Below are 22,262 nucleotides of genomic sequence, written 5' to 3' on the forward strand. Positions count from 1 at the left end.
AGCAGGGGGTGAAATGCACCAGGCCGCGCGGGAGAGGAGGAGAGCTGCATTCTGAAGCCAGCCTTTTTATTTCCCACTTGAGGAAGGTTCTGGAGTGTGTGGGAGCTGCACTTTGGAGCTCTTCTGGGGGCTTTTTTCTGTAGGATTTTCTATACCGAGAAAAGGAGCTTCCTCTCCAGAACGCAACTTTCCCTTTTCAGACCCTGCAATGTCAGTTTTGGAGGGAGAAAGAGACCACTGCTTCTCGAATCGTCTTTAGCTACGTACAGAAAAATGAACTCAGGGCGGAGGGTGGAGGGCTCCCGGCGGCTGTGTGACGCCTGGGCACCGGGACAGGCAGAGGGCCGCCTCACATTAACCCCTTCTCGTCCTCACCCCGTCTCCACGGCCGGTGGTCCTCAACGGCTTGACTTCTGTCCAAGCCAGGTGCCATCTCCTGGTGGCACTGCCCGCGGACTTCCGAGCCATCTCCAGTGCCGCAGGCGTCGCGGCCGCACCCCGTGCGGGGTCCCGGCTCCCAGCCCCGCTGGGCGCCGCCGTCCGGGCGTCGCAGGGAGTGGGCGGCCGCGGCTGGACCCGGCGCCGGGAGGAGCCGCCGGGCCACGTGACGCCGCGGCGGGGCGGGCGGCCCAGAAATAGCAGCGCGGCGGTTCCGCCCGCGGGCTGGCGCGAGCGCGGCCGAGGCGGCTGGACGCGGCTGGGCGCGGCGCGGGCCCCGGGCCCGGACGATGCTGCAGAGCCCCGGCCCGGCCCGGCCCCGCGCACATGATGGCGATACGGGAGCTCAAAGTGTGCCTTCTCGGGGTGAGTTCGGCCGCCGCCCGGCCCGCTGGCCCGCCCGTCGCCCTTTGTCCCCGCGCCCCGGGCGGCGGCCATCCCCGGCCCGGCGCCGGTCCGTGCGCCCCTCCGCTCCCCGTCTCCTCCCCGCGCCCCCAGACCCGTGCGCCCGCGCGGCTGCCCCTGCCCCGCGCCCCGGGTCTCGCGTCCCTGGCCGGTGCGCCCTGCGCCAGCCCCGCTCCTTCCGTCCGCACGCCAAGCGACCCCGGTCCGCCCTGGCCTGGCCCCGACCCCTCGGCCGGACAGGAACGGGCTTTGGATAATTTCCTCTCGGAGGAATGTTCAAGTTCCCCGGCCTCCTGGGAGCAATTCGTTTTTTCTCTTAAAAAAAAAAAAAAAAGCCCAACCAAGGGTGAGAAAATCGAGGGCATGGTCGGGCTGGAAGGTGAAGAAAGGAAGTACTGTGTGCGCCCAGGGCGCCCAGCAGACGTTCGTGCCGCGGGTGAAAATAAGCATGACGCGCAAGCCCGGCCCGGTCTCACTTCACGACCAAATCGGGTCTTTCTCAGCTCAAAGAAACGTGGAAGCAGCCAAAACTAACAGCCGCCAATCCGTGCGAACTGCCCCATGACCCGGGAGCCCCAGCTCCCCGGGAGTTCAGATAATACTGAGAGCCATTTCCTTGTGTCCTCGACAAGTTCAGAATTCTTCCCCAAAAGAAGACGAGTCCCAAGCTGTATCTCCAGTAGCCTTTGGCATCTAGGCTCGTTGTACCCTGGAGGCCGGCTAATTTTGTTTTCCCAAGAAAACCATTTCCTGAGTCAAGGAGCAGGGAAAGGCAGACCCATTCCTATCCCTCTCAAAGGAACGCTAAGTGGACGGTCAGGACCGATGTGCACAGAGTGTGCAGAGATGATGGCAAGTGGGCATCGGGTCGTGCCAGACTCAGGTGTGTCTGGGCCCTTCTAGGTCCTCTGGGTCAAGGCTTCCTGAATGGCCCCACCATGTCCTCTGCAAAATTTTTGCTTTGCTGACTAGAGCTGGTTGGGTGGCTGATGATTCCAGGGGAACCGGCAAAGGCCGCCTCTCCTGTTCGGTCCCTGACTTGCCTGCTGGGTGCTCCCAGTCCCTGGACTTGGCAGCCAGAGGGGGATCTGGGGAGGATGCTGTTCTGGCTTCCCTGCTGAACTGTTAGTGCTGCAGGAGTGGGTTTTGTGTGTGCCAGGCTGTTCAGACCTCAGTTTCAGGAATTCCTTGCTCCCCAAGAAGCCATTTCAGCCTCAGGGCTCCAGAGACTTAGCAGAAAAGTTGTGGCCTACGGAGGCAACTTTGACGTGAGTTGCGCGTGTCAGTTGGCCTTGGGGGGAAATATTTTTCCTTTTTTTGGGACGCTGTCTCGTCTCCCTTGCTATCTACTTAGGTGGCACAGGCCCCTGCCCCAATGCATGCCTCCTTATTTTCAATATGAGTATTTAAGCAAGACTCTCTATATCCTTCTGCAAGGACAGTGATCACGTGGCAAGAGCCTTGTACCTGCAGGCGGTAAACCTGGGCTCTTTCCCAACCAACTAGCTGTGCAGCTTTGGGTGAGTAATGCAGTTGCGTCATCTGTAAATGGACATAATAACATCTTCCCGTTAAGGCAGAGAATTGTACCAGATGAACGCTTAAGATACATGGTCACTTCCTGTCAGTCTGTGACTCCAGCAAAACATGGAGATGAGTTTTACTTCTTTTTCTCTTCATCTCCAAGAATGAAGCACACTCTGCCTGGGCACTGTGGCACATGCCTGTCATCCCAGCAACTCAGGAGGCCGAGGCAGGAGGATTGCAAGTTGGAGGCCAGCCTCAGCAACTTAGTGAGACCCTGTCTCAAAATAAAAATAAAAAGAGCTGGGGGTGTGGCTCAGTGGCAAAGCATCCTTGGGTTTAATCCCTGGTTCTTAAAAAATAAAAGCACAAAGCACAAGATGTCAGTGGCTACCTGGAGACAGTGCCTCACCTTTGCTCACTTGTGACTGCATGTTCTTTTTGATGGTTCTGTTGGTAGGAACTTGAACTTGGAAGCAGAAGGAATAGTGCTAAAGCAGAGATTTCTGTGCAGGTGGTTTTGAAACATCAATCACATCACATCACATCCATGGCCTCCTGTTTTTGAGTGTGGCCATCCGTTTTAGTCTCATTGAGGTCAGAGGATATCTTATTTGAAAAGTGCTGGTGACCTTATCCACACGGAGTAGTCCTTGCTAAGTCCCTGGTATTGCTGGTCCTGTCCTGGACCAGATGTGTGCAGTAGGCTGTTTTTCTAGCTGCTTATCCAAGCAGGCTGACTCTCTGGGTGAGTGCTTGAGGGAGGTCAGAGTCCTCTTATCTGCCCAGTTACTCCATGTTGACTTGAGAGACCTGTGGTTTAGGATATGGAAGAGGGTCAATGCCAAGTCCAGAAGTCCTTTCAGAATTTCATCAGGATCCTCGGGCCACCCTGTTCTTTGTGTAGGAGGTCTGTCTTTTCTGGGTGAAGTCTTGCATGTGGCTGGCACTCCACTTCCTGTTTTTGAGGCAGGCCTGAAGTCTCAGTCTGATCAAGACCTTGGCATCTCCTCCCTCAGTTGCCCAGGAGACAGAGAATGTGGACCTCACACCGAAGGCTTGCTGTCTCATTGGAGAGGCTGAGGGACCAGTCTCTCTGTGCCTGACACTTGTTCAGTCATGCCTTGGGGTCATGCTTCCCACGGGGGCATGCTGGCTTATGCATGGCAGTGCCAACTTGACTCCTGCTCCCAGCTGGCGACTCTGCTCTAGTTGCTGGCTCCCTCCTGGGGTTGGAGGTTCTGTTGACGTAAGGGTCTGTGTTGCAGCAGGTGGAAGGCATGGTCTCTTTGGCCTGTAGCAGTGCCATTCGGAGCCTGTCGCTGCTGTTTTCTTGGCCTGTTAGGTGTGTCTGCTCTTGTCCCTTGGGGAGTGCTTCCAGGTGGGATGGATAATGACCTTGGAACATTCTCTGAATGCTTTGTGCATTTAAAAAGCCCAGGACTCAGGATCATTGGGTTTACTTACAGTACCTGTTATAAATTCTTGGCTCGAGTTTTCCACGTGGACTTTCTCCTGTTTACTGCTCACGGCGTGGCCCAGCATGCCTTTGTGAATGCTCTTTCCTGGGATAAGCCAGGCTGCCTGTGGATGCTAGATACGCTGCGGGTGCGTCTGACTGAGGGAAGCAGGCAGGGCTCAGCAGATGCCCAGGACCCCATGAGTCTCAGTCCTGCCAATAAAGTGCCAATCATCCCACTATGGAATGCTTAAAAACAGCACCCATGAAAACAGCCAAGTGCATTACAAAAACCACCAAAACCAAAAAAACAATATCAAGGCAGCAGCTGTCTCAACCCCAAAGGTGGAAAGCTTCCCAGTATGCGTTTTTAACACGCATGGCCACGTGGCGACCGCGGGAGGAGGAAGAAGGGAGGAGACGCATCTCTATTTTATAATTTCCTCTGGGCGTGTGTGTGTGTGTGTGTGTGTCTGTGCGCGCGCGTGTGCTCTTAAAAACTGCTTCCGGACGGAATCCCAAAAAGGTTTCTGTTTGTACTTTGGTTGTCCTGACAACAATTGGAGATTTCTGCCACTTCCTCAACAGCCGAGTGAGTGGTTGCGATAGCCGAGGACTTCCCTGCTCCTGGTAGGAGCTTGTAGGACTCTCCTCCTTGGCCTTTGTTAGTAGCTTTATGCTGGCTCATCAAAGAGCAGTCACACACCTGGACCTGGGGGCTGGTGAGACATCTGGTGGAGATTTCAGAGTCGTACGGGGCTGCACAGTGGAAGGACTCTGATCCCTTGGACCCTAGGACTCAAGAGTGGAACGGGTTTCTGTTTACCGTAAGGCAGAGTGTCAGAGCTGCACATCCTCATGTGGACTGCTCTGAGCCACAGAGAGCTCTCCTTGACCAAAAGCCTCCAATAAGGTTACATAAATTTGCAGATGGAACTAACATGCAGGACAGTGGGTTGGGGTAGGCATCTTAATCCATTTTTTGTTTCTGTAACAAAATACCTGAGAATGAGTACTTTTTAAAATGGAAAGGTTTATTTGACTCCAGATGCTGATGGCTGGAGGGTTCAAAGAGCTGCATCACACCCTGGTGGAGAAAGGACAGCGACTGGCCCTGTGTGGAAGGGGCCAAGAGGGTCCTTGTGAGGACTCAGTCCAGGAGAGCAGCATCCACCCCTTCCCAGAGGTTGCCCCTACGTGCAACCACCTTGCGCTGGCCAGCTTCTTAGTGGTGCAGCACCTCAACCCTGTCTCACTGAGCACCAGGCTTCCAGCCCATGAACCTTGAGGGCAGGCCACACGGAGGCCAGGACAGTGACCATCAGATGTGCTTTCCCAGTCTGGGATTCCGATAGCTTGCTCATTCTTTTCCTTCCTGGGAATCCTGCGTTTCTCTGCGTGGTGGCAGGGAGGTCAGCAGGTTGGGGCCACGTCTGATTCCTCTGTTGAATCGAACCTTGTTACAAAGTGTGGTGCACTGTGGGTGACCCTGGGTGGTGTCTGTCCACAGGACTGGTGCAGCTGGCGTGGGGGCTGTCCTTCCAGCAGCGCCTGGCATGTGGCTGGCGCCGTGACCCGCCAGGCTGGGCCGGTCCCTCCTGCCCGCGGTTCCTCTTTTGTTCAGGGTCAGCCTTGCCGCAGCCTCCATTGGCTTCGGGACGCAGTGTGTCTCTGGGCGTGTCTTAGAACCCTCTGTGGAACGCTTTCCGACTCCTCCTGGCCCCTCTCTCCTCCCACGTCCCAGTTCAGGCAGCTGATACCACAGACTCGTGGCTTAAGTGACATTGATTTCTCAGGGTTCTGGAGGCCGAGGGGTACAGGTGCCAGCTCACATTCTGGTTTGCCTTCCTCTGTGTCCCTGAGAGGCAGAGAGGCCAGGACCCTTCTTATAAGGACACTAATCCCGTTGATGAGGGCCCCACCCTCGGGACCCTGTCACCTCCCACAGCTTCCACCTCTGAACACCCTCACTTTGGGGATGGGGCTTCAGAGTATGAGTGGGGGGCACAGATATTCAGCCTGGTGCCCTAGGCATGGGCCCATGGTTGGGGCCAGTCTCGTTGTTTCGGTGAGTCCGCTGGATCCCTGAGGTCTGACCCAGGGCCACGGCCCTTGGGGAACAGTGAACTTTGCACCGCAGGGTGTTGGGACCTAAGAGGATCCTGAACTCCCTGGTTGAAGGGCCTTGGGTCTCAGCCACCCAGCAGGTTATGCTCGTCCGAAGCCTGCCTGTCAGCGCGGAGGGGACCCTTCTTCTGCTTTCCTTTCCATCTGCACACTGTTGGAAGGTGGATGAGGCGTCTGTTCCTTCAGTGCTCGGCATTCACCCAGCGTCTCTGGTGCCGGGAGCTGTAGGCAGCTTCAGGTCGACAGCGTGGCTGGGACCCTTGCCTTTCCGGGGACGTGAACTCTCGGTGGCGAGTGGAGCACGTTTCTCCTTTCTCACTTGGCACTGACTGCGGTGTGCGGGCACCGCAGGAGTGGCGTTGTGAGTGGGGATGCGTGCTGCCGGGTCTGCTCTGAGCACCTCTTGTTGCAAGGTGTGGTGCCAGTCTGCTGGAGACGGACGCAGGGAAGGCGGGTTCCTGCCCCAACTGGGAGAGAGGCCCCTGGCTGATGGTGTGATGGGTGCTGGGGGCGCTGCATGCGGTGGACCCTGGGAGAGGGGGATGGGGGTGCAGAGTTCCAACAGGCCTTCCTGGAGGGCTTCGACGGCAGAGGGAGCAGCGTGGGCCCAGGCTCTGCCCTCCGCTCCCAGCCTGACCCCTCTTGCACTGACCCCACCCTCCTTTTAGCAAGGGTTTGTCGTTGTCATTGTTTTTCATTCCCCTTCTCCTGTGTTTCATTTTGAAGAATTTCAAATGCAGGAAACCGTTGAAAGAATCCCACAATATTCCCTCCCTAGTTCAAAGATACTAAATGGAAAATTTTGGAAATAACTCATGTTTTCCAGCGTGTGACAGCCTGAGTGGTGGGATGGAGTCTCACCCTGTCCTCCTTGGTGCCACTCTGGCCGTGAGTCACTGTGTCTGTCCTGTATGAGCTACCCACCTGTCAGTCACTTGGCAGCTACTAACGGTGGTTCTCAGACCCGCCGACCCAGGGTCCCGGTGCTTGTGTTTTGGTGGCTCTTACTTTACTTAACAAGGACCTGGAAGCACAAAAGTAGTGTGGTGGGCAGTTTGGTCATGCAGTAGAGAGGCCACCAAGTACTTCCTTTAAATACCACTTCACACCATTGAGAGAAGAAGGGTGAGCCCAGGACATTAAGATACGTGGAAGGCGACAGACCACATCCACAGAAATTGTATTGCAGTATGTGGTTATGATTATTCTGTGACTAGTTAGACTAGGGGGTCAGTCTCTTGCTGTGCTTAACTTACAAGTTAAGTGTGCTCACAGGTGAGCGTGCTCAGGAGAGGGCAGCCTGTGGGGTCTGGGGCATGGGGCACTCAAGCCGTGTGAACTTTTCCCGTCTTCCTGTCACGAGGTTACAGGTTTCCCTGGGGGTCTTGGAGCATATTCCCACAGGTGCAGTGAGCCTGCGTCTTCCTTCCCCTGGGCGGCCCCCTTCCTTTACCTCTCATTGTGAGCACGAACGACACTGTTTCTCCTGTACCGTTCCAGATAACTCCAGGCTGGACACTTGCCTCCTAAAGACCCCAGTATGTATCCGTTAGGGAAAAAGGCGTTCTCCTGTGTAGCTTGGCACCATTATCTCACCCCACAGTGATCACAGCTACAATAGTATCAAGTGAACGTCCCATTCCGATGGCTCCAGCTGTTCCCAGAGTGCCCTGCACAGCCGATTGAAAGCACCCAGGGTCCAGTTGGAGGTTGGGAAGACACTGGGTTGTCATGTCCCTTTAGTTGCTCTGCATCCAGGGCAAGTCCCCTCCTTTTTGTCTGGTGACACAAGCACCTGTGAGGAATCCTGGCCCGGGTCTTGTAGAAAGCCCCAGACCCTGGATGGGTCTGATGGCTTCCTTGTGGCTCCTTTCCGGTGAGGTGGGCTCTCCCTGGTCGTGTGGTCATGGGCCATGCTAACATGCTCGCCACTCTCCTATCTGGCCTCCATTCACAGTGTTCCTCACGTGGCAGGCAGCAGTGTGTCTAGAGGAACAGATACCGGACTTTGGTGTTGTGGAGCCTGCATTTTAACAGGAAGGCGGGAAAGGAAATGACAGACGGGGCATCCTTGACTTGGAATGCCTGGGGCAGAAGAGTTCCAGGTTTTGGAGTTCTTCAAATCATAGAATGTTTGCCTAAATTACCAACTGAGCCTTCATCCAGACCTGAAGACCAACATGGTCCCAAACCTGAACCTTCTTGAGTGCCGGGCTGGCCCTCGAATGGGGTGAATTTCAGAGTCCTCCGCCCTTCAGACTTCGGGTGGGAGGCCAGGCCCGTGTGTGGGCAGTGTGTGGGCCACTCAGAGGTGTGCTGCAGGGCGAGCAGGCAAGGCCCTGCATGGGCCCGGTGCGAGCCGGAGCTTGGCTTGGTCTGCGGCTCCCGCCCCAGCCTTGGCTGCTGACCTGCCAGGAGGAGCTGCCGTTCTCGCTGCCCGTCAGCAGGAGTGAAGTCACGGAGCAGGGGTCCCCCTGTGGAATCTTCCGCTTCAGAGGCTTTGTCATGCACACGTGTGCACACATGTGTAGGATATATGAAGCTTTATTTATTTTTTTATTTAGGCACTGGGGATTGAACCCAGGGCCACTGAGCTACGTCCCCAGCCCCTTTCATTTTTTTATTTTGGGACAGGGTCTCGCTAAGTTGCCCAGACCAGCCTCAAACTTGCGATCCTTCTGCCCAGCTTCCAGGTTGCTGTGCACCACCGCGCCTGGCTGTCTGGTATATTTTTGTTCTTGGTGCCTGGGGCCTGCTGGACTTCTCCGGAGGTCAGGAATGTGACTTGTTTGTTCTGTGTTTAACCCAGAAGACGTCTTCAGCTACTTTCAGTTCCCCTAGAGGTGCCTGGAAGACTCGAGCCGTCAGAACTTGAATGGGGCCTGTGGGAAGGCAGGCAGAAGACAGGGGAGTGATTCCTTTCCATTTTCTCTCTCCCTCCCCACCCTCCTCTCTCTTTTGTATCAGGGACTGAACCCAGGGATGCGTAACCACTGAGCCCCAGCCCCAGCCCTTTTTAAATTTCATTTAGAGTCAGGGTCTGCCCTCCCCCGAGGTTGGGCTGGGACTGGAAGTCCCCACCTCTAGTCTTCCCTTGGACTTCCAGGAGACCAGCCCCATCCTGAAGCTACTTGGTGGCTTTCGGCCACCAAGCGCACATACAGAGATCCCAAGGACTTCAGGAGCTGTGTGCCAGGAGCTGGGAACGAAGAGCAGATACGCTTCAGAGTGTCAGGAAAGTGAGCGAGGTTCATTAACAGTGAAGGCCCCGTGCTGGGAGGGTAGACGGAGATCTTCACTTACCGGTGTGCACCGGTGACAAGGGCCCGCCACGGCCTGCCTTGGGGTCCTGCTGACCTGATGGGGTGTGCATGGGGAGAGCTGAGCAGCCACACCGTTCGACCTCACAGGAGGTCACAGGAGGCTCCATGGCCAGGTGTTCCAGAGTGGAGGCCGTGGAGTGTGGGCGTGGCCAGGAGGGTGCTGGGTGCCTGCTGAGGGGCTGGGGAAATATGGCCCCGGCTAGGTGGGCGCACAGGCGTGTCTGGGAGCACTGGTGGCTCTGCAGGTTCAGCCCTAACAGGGAGGAGAGTGAGAAGCCTCAGACAAGGGCCATCGTGGGGAGTGGGGCAGATGGGCCTGCCCACGGGCCCCTATTCATGTTTGTGTGGTTTATGTAGTGAGAATGTGTGACTTACAGGTTGAAATTAAAACGCACAAAAATGTACTGAAGGGCCGAAGGTGATGCGTGGCAGGTAGACAGTGTTCGGTTCTTACTGGAAGTAACTGGTTAACTGAAAAGACATCAGAAAGTAAATCTGCACCAGGTTGCAAGGCCTTGGGATTGGAGTCTCTCTGTGGTGAAGGACAGCAGGAGGTAGGCTCTGGGTGGTGTCTGGGTGGTGATGGGCTTCCATCTGCGCAGGCCTTTCCTGGGCCCCTGCTCCGTCCCAGGGCGCCTGGGTGCGCGTGGCCTGGGAGGGCATGCCTTGGGAGGGCTGGGGCGAGCCTCCGTGAGGAGAAGGAGCTTGGGCGGTGGGGCTGGGCGGAAGAGGGCAGGTGGAGAGAGAGTGGAAGGAGGTCAGGGTGGCAGGCTTGTGTGCTGGTCACCGGTCTGTGTGCTCATGGGGGGCCTTTGCATTTCCATGGAGTGGGGGCTCTGGAAGGCTTCTGTGCAGAGCAGGGACATGGTCACCTTTCATGGAGATGGCTGAGCAGTGTTTGGAGGGGAGCGGGGGGATGCAGAGTGGGAGCCGGGCGGGGTCCTCAGAGCCCAGCCACGGAGCACTGGTGCACCCCAGGCAGGTTGCTTTGAAGGCAGAGCTGACGGACTGGGTGGAGGATGAGGGGGTGAACCCCGATGTGGATGAAGTACCAGCGCCCGCCGACCTTGGGATCTGGCCACAGCAGGTCGCTGGCTCTGGCTGGGGACGCAGCTCAGTGCTGGAGGCTTGTGCAGCACGCCCGAGGCCCTGGGTTCCATCCCCAGCACCGCAGGAAAAGAAAGCGTTGCATTCCGTGGGTGTTTAGCTTCCTCTGCATCTAGTCAGTGCGTTTGTCCGTGTTTCGTAGGCCTAGACTAGCGTAGGCTGTGTGTGTACTCTTAGTATTTGTGCACATTCACACAATGAAATGGTGACCGCCTACATGGGGACCATCTTCCCTTAGAAAGCAGGCCTTGGAGGCTGGAGAAGCCCCGCTCTTTCCACCAGGGCTGGCCGAGGGTTCGCGGATGCCCCTGTCGCCTGACGAGGCGGCATCAGTGTGTTGGCAGGATTCTAGACAGGCAGGAGCACAGGGGTCAGGGGAGGTGGAGGGGGTCCTGAGGACCGCCCGGTGCTGTTCCTGCAGCCCTGACCCCGCTCACTCCACTGTTCCAGGTGTCACACATCCAACAGCCTTGAGAACCCTATGTCCACAGGGATCCTGCTGAAGCTCGAAGGCCAGGTCGCAGAACCAGGCAAAGAGCGCACTGGGCTTCGTCCACCAGAGAGTTTCTGTGAGCCTCTGCGCAGCGATGCCCATGGCTTAGGGAACTCCCCAAAGGCTCATCCCGCAAGGAACTATTGGGAAGCACTGTAGATTGACTTTTAAAGGAAGACCTGGATGTAAAAAGATGACTCGCCTTATTCTATCAGTAAGAGAACTTGCTGTCATATTGCACTTTGAAACCAGTGTTGATTGGAATGTCATGGCTCATCCTTGATGAGCTTGGATCACTGCTGTCTACTCCAGTGACATCCCGTGACCACCCACCACAGTGACCAGGTGCCTGCTGTGAGGTGTGGTCATCCACCTGTCCTCATGAGTGCCCCACAAGGGTGGCCCTGCATGTTGGCTGCTGTTTCTCAAGGCTCTGTGGGTGGACTGGGCATGGCGGGCTGCTCACTTGAGCTTCTCATGCAGGTTCCATCTGGGGGTGGCCAGGCCAGGACCCAGGAGGGCTCTGTCACTCACACGTGGTCCTGGGCTGGCTGCAAATCAGGGGCCTCCTTCCACCTGGACCCTCCCGGGTGGCTCCTCCTACTCCGGAGTCGGGGTGGCAGGCTTGCTTGCTCCACAGAGCGGTGGGGGAGTGGACACTTCTGGCCAGCTGCCTCCCTCCTAGAACGTCATCTCTGTGCCCCGTCATTGACTGTGTGTCACTAAGGCCAGCCCAGAAGCAGGGGGTGGAGTGTGGAGTTCACCTCTTAGGGGAGGAACAGCAGGAATTTGTGGTCCTCGTCGATCTTCCCACTGCGCAAGTGCTTCATGTTCCTAAGGACATTATGGGGCTGGTAAGGGTGCTCCGCCGTGTGCTGACCTCGCTCCGGGGGCGGGGCTGTGCTCATATGCGATGCTCCAGCCGTGGAGCTAGCTCTGCAGGGCTTAAAGCCCAAACACACAACTGCTTTCCTGTGCAACTGGCCGTCACTGTTCCAGTCTGTGTGGGGGAGACCCGCTGCCCCACTGAACAGGGGGTCTTGGGCTGGCATGCAGCTCGGGGGCGCAGCTCTTGCTTCACAAGTGCGGGGCCCTGGGTTCCACAAAGAAATTAAAAGGGGGAAGGGTTGCATTAAAACAATTTTAAAAATAGTCTGAACAATTGGACCAGGTTTGAAATACTCCTGTGGAAGGAAGAGAGGCGAATTGCCACAAGGTCAGGGTCCCTGCCAGCCCTGGAGAGGTAAAGACGACTATTTCCCTCTGTGGACAGGTGCGAGGCGTGAAAAGATGAAGCCCGCATGCGTGTCCTGACCGGGAAGGCGGGAAGAGGCTCCCGCAGATGAAGCCCACGTGCGTGTCCTGACCGGGAAGCCGGGAAGAGGCTCCCGCGTTCACAGTGGCCCTGAGGGCAGCAGCACAGGCCTGCCCTTCTTGGGAGCCGCCTGCACGTTGTCTCGTGTAACCGTCGGACAACCCTGCGTGGCGGGCCTTTCCTCTCTGATTGGCGGGTGTGAAAGACTGAGGCAAGGAGCGCTAAATGCCGTTTGCATAGATAAGCTTTCCCACAGGGACGTGCTGAGCATGTCCTACAACACCATTCCCTGCCGGGCTGCCCCCGTGACAACCTGAGGCTGAAGGAGTTTAAGCAGATTCTCCCCGCAGAGGACCTCTGAGGGACTTTTCTGTCTTTACCTTGCTGTGGGGTCTGGTAAGTACAAGGTGCCGTGACTAGTTTTGGCTTGACTGTGTGGATACTGAAGGACTCCACTATTTTCATTCACTTGACCAAATTTATAACATACTCCAAGTTTTTAGATTGAAGTATAATACACACACACACACACACACACACACACACACACACACACACACTACCTATTTATCCCATATACAGCAAAGTCACAAATTTAAGTTTAGCGGGCAATGGACTTTCACAAATGGAACACAACTACAACCCAGATCAAGAAACAGTGTTGTCCCTGGGTTTGATCCCCAGCACTGCCAAAAAAAAAAAAAAAAAAGAAGAAAAAGAAACAGTGTTGCCAGCCCCCAGAAGCTCACCCTATTCCCCTTAAGGTGACTTAACACCAGAACATGTATTCATGTATTTATTTACTAGTTGGTGCCTGGTATTGAGCTCACGCCCCTGACCACGCTATGCAAGAGCTCTGCCGCTGAGCTACTTCTCCAGTCCTTTTTGATATTTTATCTTGAGACAGGTTCTCAGGCTGACCTTGAACTTGCATCCTCCTGCCTCCCCCTCAGTAGCTAAGATTACAGGCCTGTGCCACCAAGCATGCCCAGCTCCCAGAAAACTTATTTTTGAATTTGTTTTTAAATTGTAGTATATGCTGACTGTAAGGTCTTCATTCTTTTTACATGCCTTTATGAAAGTGATGTTTACTAGTAGTTCCTGGGGCAGGAGCCTAGTGACCTAATGGCTGGGGCTGCCACTGGGCACAGGTGTGCAGAGATGCAGATGCTGCCTCGGGCAGAGGGACGGGCATGCTGGGCCCTAAGTTCCCCCGGCTGTTGCTGCTCCGCCCATGTGCCCTGGTGCTGTACACATAATACCCTTTTCTCTGTTTGCTGGGTTGCAAGTTAGGTCTTAGGAAGCCACACCCTGGGGCCACACGAACAGCTGTGCTCCCCGAGTGGAACCAGCAGACAAGGAACTTCTAAATCCAGCAGGCTTACCCTCCAGGCAGGCTGACCTTCCTGACTGATCCCATTAACAAGCTGATAATTCCTGAACCATTCAGTTGATTAAAATATGAATCATCAGTTAACCTTTTTAATGTCATCCCATATATTAAAAATACATGGCGATGCTCGCCTATAATTCCAGTGACTTGGGAGGCTGAGGCAGGAGGATTCCAAGTTCAAGGCCAGCCTGCTCTACTCCTTGAGACCCTGTCTCAAGATAAATAAAAAGGGCTGGGGATGTAGCCCAGTGGAGAGTGTTCATGGGTTCAATCCCAGTACCACACACACACATACATAAAACTTGTTTCCATTTTTTTTCTTTTGACCTCTTACAACATGTCGGGTTTTGGCTTAGAAACTGCGTGTGATTAGTTTTCCAATGATAACTCAAAAGCATGTAAAATAAATCAACCTAGTCTCTATATAAACACCCAGCAACTGTGGCCCCTAAAGAAAACATTTGTTAAGATCAGTCCCCTTCCCACAGCTTTACTGAGGTATAATTGAAAAAGAATTGTATTCAAGGTGTGCACTATGAAATTCGTGTTATAAATGTACACAGACATGTTCTGAGAAGAGTGTCATAATCAAGCTAATCAACACTGGCTGCTCGAGGGTTCCCTTTTCTGTGAGAATAGTTAAGATTCCCCCCAGCAAGTTGGTCAGTCTTTCTTGATGTTGTTTTTAATGGCGAGACTTAACTGCCTCCCGAAGAAGAATAAAGCCATCGGGAAAGGTAGGAACGAAGTGTGTGCACAGACCCCGCTGCGCCCGCGTGTCTCGCCAGCTCTGCACTCCATCCTGCAGAGCTTGTGCTGGCGGTGCAGGTGGCTCGTCTCAGGTGTTTAAAATCCCGCCAGATTTGGGGGTAAGAACCAGGTAGGAATTCAGGCTCCCCTCCCCCCATCCAAATGCTTAACTGGTTGTTTTAATGCCTCAGAAGATTAACTCATCATTGTCTGCTGATCTGATCTACTCTCCTTGCCCTAAATAGATCCCCATGTGTATATGGGTCTATTTTGGGCTCCATATTGATCTGGTGGTCATCCCTTTAGTTCTGAACTTCAGAGACGCAGTCATTAGAATCTGGTCGTATTTACTGTTGTCTTGGCCTCTTGCTCACTGCATCCTGCTGTTTGAGAGGGAAGACAGTTTCGAATGATGAATCGGAAGGACGTTTGTCTGCGTAGGAACTGTGTAGGCTCTGGGTGACTTTTCACATGCTGCAGTGAGAGATTCCCTTTGGGAGGAAACACTCAACTCTTCAGACACTGATGAAATGCAGCTCATCTGCATGTCCTCTGTCGGGGCGTTGCTAGTGTGAGATTTTTAAGCTTAAAAACAGAACTTCTGCATGTTGTTTGGAAATATTTTTTTTACATAATCTCTCAGCCAGCCCCAAACTTAATGGGCAAGTTAAAAGATATTCATTTTCCCTGTCTTAGTATTTTAGAAATATAATGTTTTGAAAATATGTTACAAAATTAGTTGCATTTGGAGAAGCCAACATTCTAAATATGAATGCCTGATTGGCAACATTGTCCTGAGTTGTCCTGACAGGAAGGTGGCATGATCTGCAGAGATGGCAGGGAAGGGTCTGGTGTTGGGGGCGCTCTGTATCCAAGACTGGTGGGGAGAAGGAGGGAGTCTTGACATTTACTGTCTTCCGTGAGTTGCGTTTGTGGGTTACTGAGCTGGCAGCGCTGGATTTTTAGAGTTCCACATGAGCCCAGAAGAAGAGGAATCAGTCGCTGGTGGCGGCTTCTCTACTGTGTCTGGCTCTGTTCCTGCTCCTGGGCTCCTGCTGATTTCGCAGCTGCAGGCCCAGCCGGCTCTTCCTACCTGGGGCAGCTTGGACAGTTGGCAAGGCCAGATCTACCCTGTTGCTTTCTTTCCCTGGGCTTTTATTCCATTTGGGGAATTCTTTTGGACATTAAATAATTTCTTAGCTCTACTAAGTAGTGGACATGGACAGAGGGAATAATTACCTGGAAAATCAAGTCCTACGGGACATTATGCAATTCTCTGTGTTTTACTTGAGTGTGCTGGTTTTCCGGCGATCAGGGTGACAGGAACCCACCGTATTGAGGATTCGCCCTTCCTAGTGGATCTTATGGGACGGTTCCTGTGTGATGGGAAGGTGAGTTTGCTTTTTAATCTAGAATAATACCGCAAACATGGGAATTGACCTCGAGCTTTAGTGCGTTCACATTCATAAGGGTAGCTTAAAGCTCTGTTCTCTCCTTTTATTTCTTCGTAGATGCTCCTCAGCTTAGGATGTGGGCTTCCTCCTGATGAACCCATTTGTAAGCTGGAATCACCCGAGGTCTGCCATGCAGAATCCGCCCAGCATCATAGGCTAGCAGTGCTGTACACTGCAGAACCCTGCGGTTCACCCTGCGATTGGGTGGCCCCTGGGTGCTGCCACACCCACGTTGTTCGAGTGGATTGCACTGCATGTTTTCCCTGGGCCCGGGAATGATCCAGACCCAGAATCCCAGGTTTCCATCAGTGCGTGTGGCTTGGGAGCCATGGCCATGCGGCAGAGTTGGGAGTCAGACCATCGTTCGTCAGGACCACCTGTGGCGTCAGAGCGAGCCTGCGAGCAGGTGGCTCCTGCCTCCCTTGGCTGCCCTGAGGTTTCCCCTGAGCCCTCTGAGCACACCAGCAGAAGTGTCCGCAGGCCTGGTTTGTGCAGTCAGCAAGGAGGCCTCCGGAGAAACTTCCTTGTGAGGGAGGCCCAGCCCTCTGCATCTGGGCTGTAGGTGGGTGAGAGATGGCAGAGTCCCCACTGGACACAGTGCAGAACCAGTTAGCAGACCACTCTCTGGGCCCCTCTGTTGTGACCTCTCGTCCTCACAGCAGGGGGGCCCTGTTGGCTGGGTCAGACGCTGACACTCAGCAGGTAGGTGAGGTGGGGATTTGAACCCAGACCTGTCTGAATCCACAGGCCTCAGACTTCACCACAACCATCTCTGGACCCTCTCCTTGTGCCTTGCACTAGGTTCTTGGGACAGCAGGACTTTCTTTTCCCATCTTCTCTTAGCGTGTTGGTGGATGGTTCAAGAAAGATTTATTGAGCCACTATTAACATGCAAGAGTTTTGCTGGGTACTGTGTGGATTGCAAGGCTTGTCTGTCTGTGACGTGCTCATTTTACTCAGAATAATCTGGAAGATGACCTGGATTGCACTTAGTGGGGGCACCCTGGGCACTCTGATGTGTTCAGAGCCGGAGTGGTGCACAGTGTTAGCTGGGCCCCAGGCTCAGAGGTGTGGCTGAGGATGTGTCTGGCTCAGTGGGGGAAAACAAGCAAGCTGAGCGATTTGTCACATGGTTTCCACCGTCCCTGGCACCGGGGTATTTTCCATGCTATAAATCTGTGTGCCTGGGATCACTTCCACTGGAGTTAGTGCAGAGATTGCTAAGTCGGTGGGAATTGTGAGCCTAATGTCCACCATAGATGGTTTCAGATCCACACTCGGGTGAAAGGAGGCCCACACTGCAGTCAGGAAGATGGCACTTCCGGTCCCCAGAGCTGTCCACCCATCAGTACCCACAGGGATTCCAGGAGCCAGCTCTCCTTCACTGTGATTAAGTGCTTGACCTGGGTTAAGTCCAATTCCTGTCCTCCTCCTGGAGCCCCCTGAACCCCAGGCCCATCCCGTCTCCTGGACGCTCACCTCTGGGACTCCTCTGGCAGGGTGTGCACAGAACTCTGGGGACGTGGCATACTGCCTGCCGGCCACTGCTCGCTGCTCTCTTGACCAGGGCCTTGGGCCCTGGGCACCATCTCCTGCCCGTCCTTCTCTGCTGGCCTCCGTCAGCTTGTCTTCACACTCTGGCTCGCCCTTGTGTGGACAGAGGGACCTCACACCATGTTTTTTGGTGTTCCCCTGGATAAACGAGGTTCCTGAAGTTTGAGATGGTGGGTATTGGAAAGAAAATAGAGTCAAAGCAGATTTTGGGGTGTGGTGGAGGTGTCGTTGATGAAGTTATTCTATAAAAATATGTAAATTATTAAAAGTAGATTTCTGTCTCCTGCACCTGTTGACAGAGCTGAGTGATTTTGGTTCGGGGTGCCATTCTGCCCAACAGAGGGAGGGGCCTGGGCAGAGCCCGGGTCTGCTCTGCTCCAAGAGGACGGCTACGTGCCATGCCAGGGACCCATGCGCATCCATGGCACCCAGGCTGGGGAAGGAGGAGGGCAAGAAAGGTCATGCGTGGACCCTCGCGCCTGTGGCAGGAAGTGAAGAAGCAGAGTCTGTGCCCCCGTGCCTGCTGGGCCCTGGGCAGCGTGTCCCTGACACAGGCCAGTGAAGCTTAGTGTTATCCTTGCAGAGACAAGATGGGGGCTGAGGCCAATGCTTGCTGGGAGCCCGTGGTCAGCAAGTGCAGGACCTGTGGCCTTCGGTGACTGCGCAGTCAGCAGGCTGCTTCCTGTGAAGGATGGTCGGTTCCAGGCCTGTCCAGGAGTGTGGGCAAAGCTGGGGGGCATGTTGTCATGGGCTCAGGGTAAGCCTCCGGGACCAGAGGGGCCACAGCTGCCGGACTCGCAGGCTTTGTCACTGATGGAGCAGGAAGGGCACATCTTCATCCCAAAGCTTTTTCACCTGGAGGGCTGTCCCCGTGCTGGGTGACATTTGAGGAATGGCTGAAGGAAGCCAAGGATGGAACCACTGGATATTTTGTCATGGGAGGTGTTTAAGCAGAGCTGGGTGAGGATGCCGGGTCACGCACGTGGTCACTAGGCATTTCCCAAAACCCAGGGTAGCAGCTTGCACGGGCACATGCGGTTGGTGCAGAGAATGTAGATGGCCAGGCCGGGCCGAGCAATGCCTGCTGGGCCCTGCGGCCCCTGCCACTGCTGCCTGGTCCGCAAGCGGCTTTTTAAGCATTAACTAGGAAACGATTGCTTCACCCTTCACGGTCTAGCCTCTTTTTTCTTTCTTTCTTTCTTTTCCCTCTTTCTCCTTTGCACAGTGCTGGGCATGGTCCTTCTGCATGCTGGGCAAGTGCCCTACCACTGAGTAACCCCCTTGCCCCACGTAACCTGCTTGGAGGAGTGTGATGGTTTGGAGCTAAAATGTCCCAGAGAGTTCATGTATTAGTGCAGGAATGCAGAGGTGGATCAGTGGGTCCTGGGAGCTGTGACCTCATCAGCGAGTTAGTCCATTGGGTGGAGTCGTGATCACTGCAGGCAGGTGGGGTGTGGGGCATGGCTAGAGGAAGCAGGTCACGGGGGGCATGCTCTTGGGATGATATCTTGTTCCTGGATCCTCCCTCTCTCCCTCTCTGCTTCCTCGTCACCATGAGCCAACAGCTTTCCTTCAGCAAGCCCTTCCTCCATGGTGTTCTGCCTCACTCAGCTCCTGAGCAATGGCGTTTGCTGACCATGGACTCAGACCTCTGAAACCGGGAGCCCAAAATATGCTTTTCCTCCTCTAAGCTGCTCTTGTCAGGTTTTGGTCACAGTGACATAAAGCTGACTAACACAAGGAGTTAGACTTCTGGACCTTGAAGGGAGATGTTGAAGGTATTTTGAAATATCCTTTTTTTTAAGGTATACCTAAACCTCGTGTGTGTGTTCAAATTTACTGAAAACAATAGTTTGCAATGGTCAGACTTTTTAAGTTTTAAGTGGTGGCACTTGGGAAGCCAGATCAGGAAGGACAGAACCTGCCTACTTGTTTATAGCAATGATTGCCCAGGGCCCTTGCTTGCCCCAAGGAAGGATGTGGGTTGGGGTTTTTCTTTCAACTCTGGTTGCCTAATGTGTATTGAAATGCTGATTTTGTAATTTTGCTTTATAGGGAACTCCTTCATTTCGCACACTGATTGGGAAATGGAGTCACGTGACCTTGCATCACTTGGCTCTAGTGTGGAGCCTCACACTTCCTCAGTGTCACCGTCCACATGTGTGAATTCAAGCATGTGACTGGCGACATGTCATGTGATGAGAAGTGGGCTCATTACTCTTTGACTGGAGAAAACTCACTTTAGTTCAGGTGAACATTGGCTGTTGCCTCCAAGCCTCTGAATCACGGAGTGTGAGGCCTCCGTGGCTGGGTTCCAGAGGGAGCGTGGGGATCGTCTCAGCACCGAGCAGTGCTGGGCGAAGGCGCAGCTTCCCTGGGTTCAGCTGAGCTTGTCTGAAGTGACCCGGGGTGGGGACAGAACCAGGTCGGAATTGTACAAACCAACAAATTGGTGCGTTGAGTGTGTTAGATGTTTGTCTTTCATTTAAAGAAGTCTTTGACAGTTAATTTCAGAGGGAAGCTAAGAAGGCCAGCTCTTTCTTTTGCGGCTGGGATCTGGGCAGTGACCCACGAGAGTGCCCGGGAGTGGGTGCCTGAAGGGCTGGGGTGGACAAGGATGCCTCTCCTGGGTGGGCAGAGATGACCGTGCCTGGGCAGCCGCGTCACATACTGAGTGGGCCTTCCTTGCCGACCTGATGGCAGGGGTCATTTCTGCTGAGGCCACTACTTAATCAGCCTGGCTCCGATGTTTTCAAGACCCGGTGAGCTCACTGTCTCCGGTGTACCCAGCCCTGTTTTAGGCTGTCAACTGACCCACCTTTGTCTGTCCCCCCCACCCCATTGCGACCCTCACCCCGCTCTCATTCCGTGTGTTCATTGTGCATCTTTTTGTTTCTTTGCTGAAATCCTTTCAGTGAATTCCTTGCTGCTTAAATGCACCTCCTGCCTCCGCCCCAGCTGCATATGTAAGGAGGTTGCCAGGCAGGCGGGCAACGTGCTGGTGTTGGTGGGCTTCAGGAGGCACAGCCAGCAGGCGGGAAGGCAGGAGCAGCCAACAGAGGCAGGAGGAGATGGGCCACAGATGAAAGCAGGGCTGGAGGCCGCCCCGGGGGACCCCTTGTGAAAGGCCCCATGGCAGCGCCTGGCAGGCCTGGGCTCCGAAGTGGCTCCCTGGCCCGCTGGCTGTCCACCCGTCAATGAGGAAGACACCTGGGCGGGAGCCTGGAGGGCACAGAGCCTCGGGCAGCCTGGATGCCCAGGCTGGAGGCCCCTGGGTCTGCTGGGCGCTGGGACCCGGGCTGTGCCCCCGCACTGCTGTGAGGAGGGCCGTGCTCTTGCTGCTCAGTGCTGTGCACCAGGGACCTCGCGTGGCTTCATCCTCTGTAAACCTGTTTCTCCTTGCCACCTTGATATAGGAAGTGGGCGGCTTCTTTTCAACCTGAGAACCTTTTCTTTTGATTCTGGCACCTCGTTCCTAAGCCCAGAGCTGCCTCCATGCTGCTTGTCCTTCTCTGGGTCTAGACCATCCAGGACCGGGACTGGCCTGGGGCCTCTCTGGGGACAGGCAGGGTGGGGCAGCCCAGAGCCACACCCGGAACAGCTCCTTTGTTGGTTGTAGAGAAAGCTATAGCTTTCCAGTGCGTGAATTTGGTTTTGCTCATTTATAAACCCCGTCATGACTCAGGACATCAAATAGTGACAATTGTCTAAGGAATTTGGGGTAAATATTTGCACACATCCCAAGCTAATTCAGTGAATTTTTTTAAAAAAATATTTTTATTGGTAGCTGATGGACCTTTATTCTATTTATTTATTTTTACATGGTGCTAAGTATCGACCCCAGTGCCTCACATGTGCTAGGCAAGCACTCTATCACTGAGCCACAACCCCAGCCCTCGGTGTCTTTATTAATAAGATTGGCCAAGCAAGAGAAGTCTCAAGTGGGCAATGCGTTCAGTTTCTAAAAAAACCTTCAGATTGTGGTGAGAATAAATTTTCTTAGAAAATTATGTACAGTTTGTATTAGAATACACTTATTTTACACTTATTTTAAAGGCACAGTGCTCTTTTATGGTCAATTCCTACGTTTTCCTGTAACACTTGAAAATGTTTTGGTGCCCATGTTTGAAATACTATTGAATATTGGTGGTAAGAACTTACTATTTTTTGTTCTTAAATCAGTATCATCTCCAATTTATTCTTTCAAAAAGCTATGTAAATTTATAACTTATTTGCATCTATAAGTGCTTTATGTTCCGATTTTAATCCTGGATCGATAGATTTTTGTGTCTATCAGAGGATCGGTTAATTAGTTTTGAATTGTATGCCAAGGTCATGTCTCAGCTTTGTGACTTTCCACAGATGACGGATTCTGCTACTGTGACAAGGTCAAGCACATAAAAATTCCAATCAGGCACCAGTAAAGGCAAGTTCCATATGTCCATCTAATTCTGCAGCAGTCTCTTTCATCCATGTGGCTGCCATCCCATCTGTCTCCACCTGAGGTTGCTCGGGTCCTACCTGTGTGACAGGTGTTGCACACACAGTGTTCTTATATGACGTGTAATTGTACCATGCAGCGTTAATGTGTCATTATGTGTAGCATAGCTATTAAGTATCTTTATTCGGCAGTGGTAGAGACCCAGTGGATGGCGTGGTAGAGACATTTCAATATGGAGAGCATCGGGCCGTTTTCTCTCTGTGAAATAATTTGTTTTTCCGTGAACTTCGGGGCTTAGGGTGGGCCAGTAATGCTGTTGCTTCTGCATTATGACTAATGAGGAAGTCATTGTCATTTCTCTATACTGGCTCTTCTACAGAAGTGTCTTTGCAAAGTGAGTTGCAAAGTGAGTTGCTTGTGTTTGTTATTCTGGTCCTGGGTTAGCACCAGGTGCCAGAGTAAATCGGTCTGGGGTTGGT

At 53.9% G+C, this 22,262-nt stretch overlaps 1 protein-coding gene across 2 annotated transcripts in view; it reads left to right on the top strand.

Annotated features, from left to right (window-relative positions):
- Window positions 1–642: 642 nt before the first annotated feature.
- Window positions 643–22,262, top strand: part of RAB31 (RAB31, member RAS oncogene family) — a 103,755-nt gene continuing 82,135 nt past the window's right edge. Inside the window, exon 1 of one of the 2 annotated variants that reach the window (XM_079108927.1) lies at window positions 643–804. In XM_079108927.1, coding sequence (XP_078965053.1) covers window positions 766–804 — 39 coding nt within the window. In that variant the 5' untranslated portion in view covers window positions 643–765. The remainder of the gene's footprint in view (window positions 805–22,262) is intronic. The other variant, XM_079108926.1, reaches the window with a different exon arrangement.

Source organism: Sciurus vulgaris (genome assembly GCF_902686455.1).
Source record: "Sciurus vulgaris genome assembly, chromosome: 13".
Classification (NCBI taxonomy): Eukaryota; Metazoa; Chordata; class Mammalia; order Rodentia; family Sciuridae; genus Sciurus; species Sciurus vulgaris.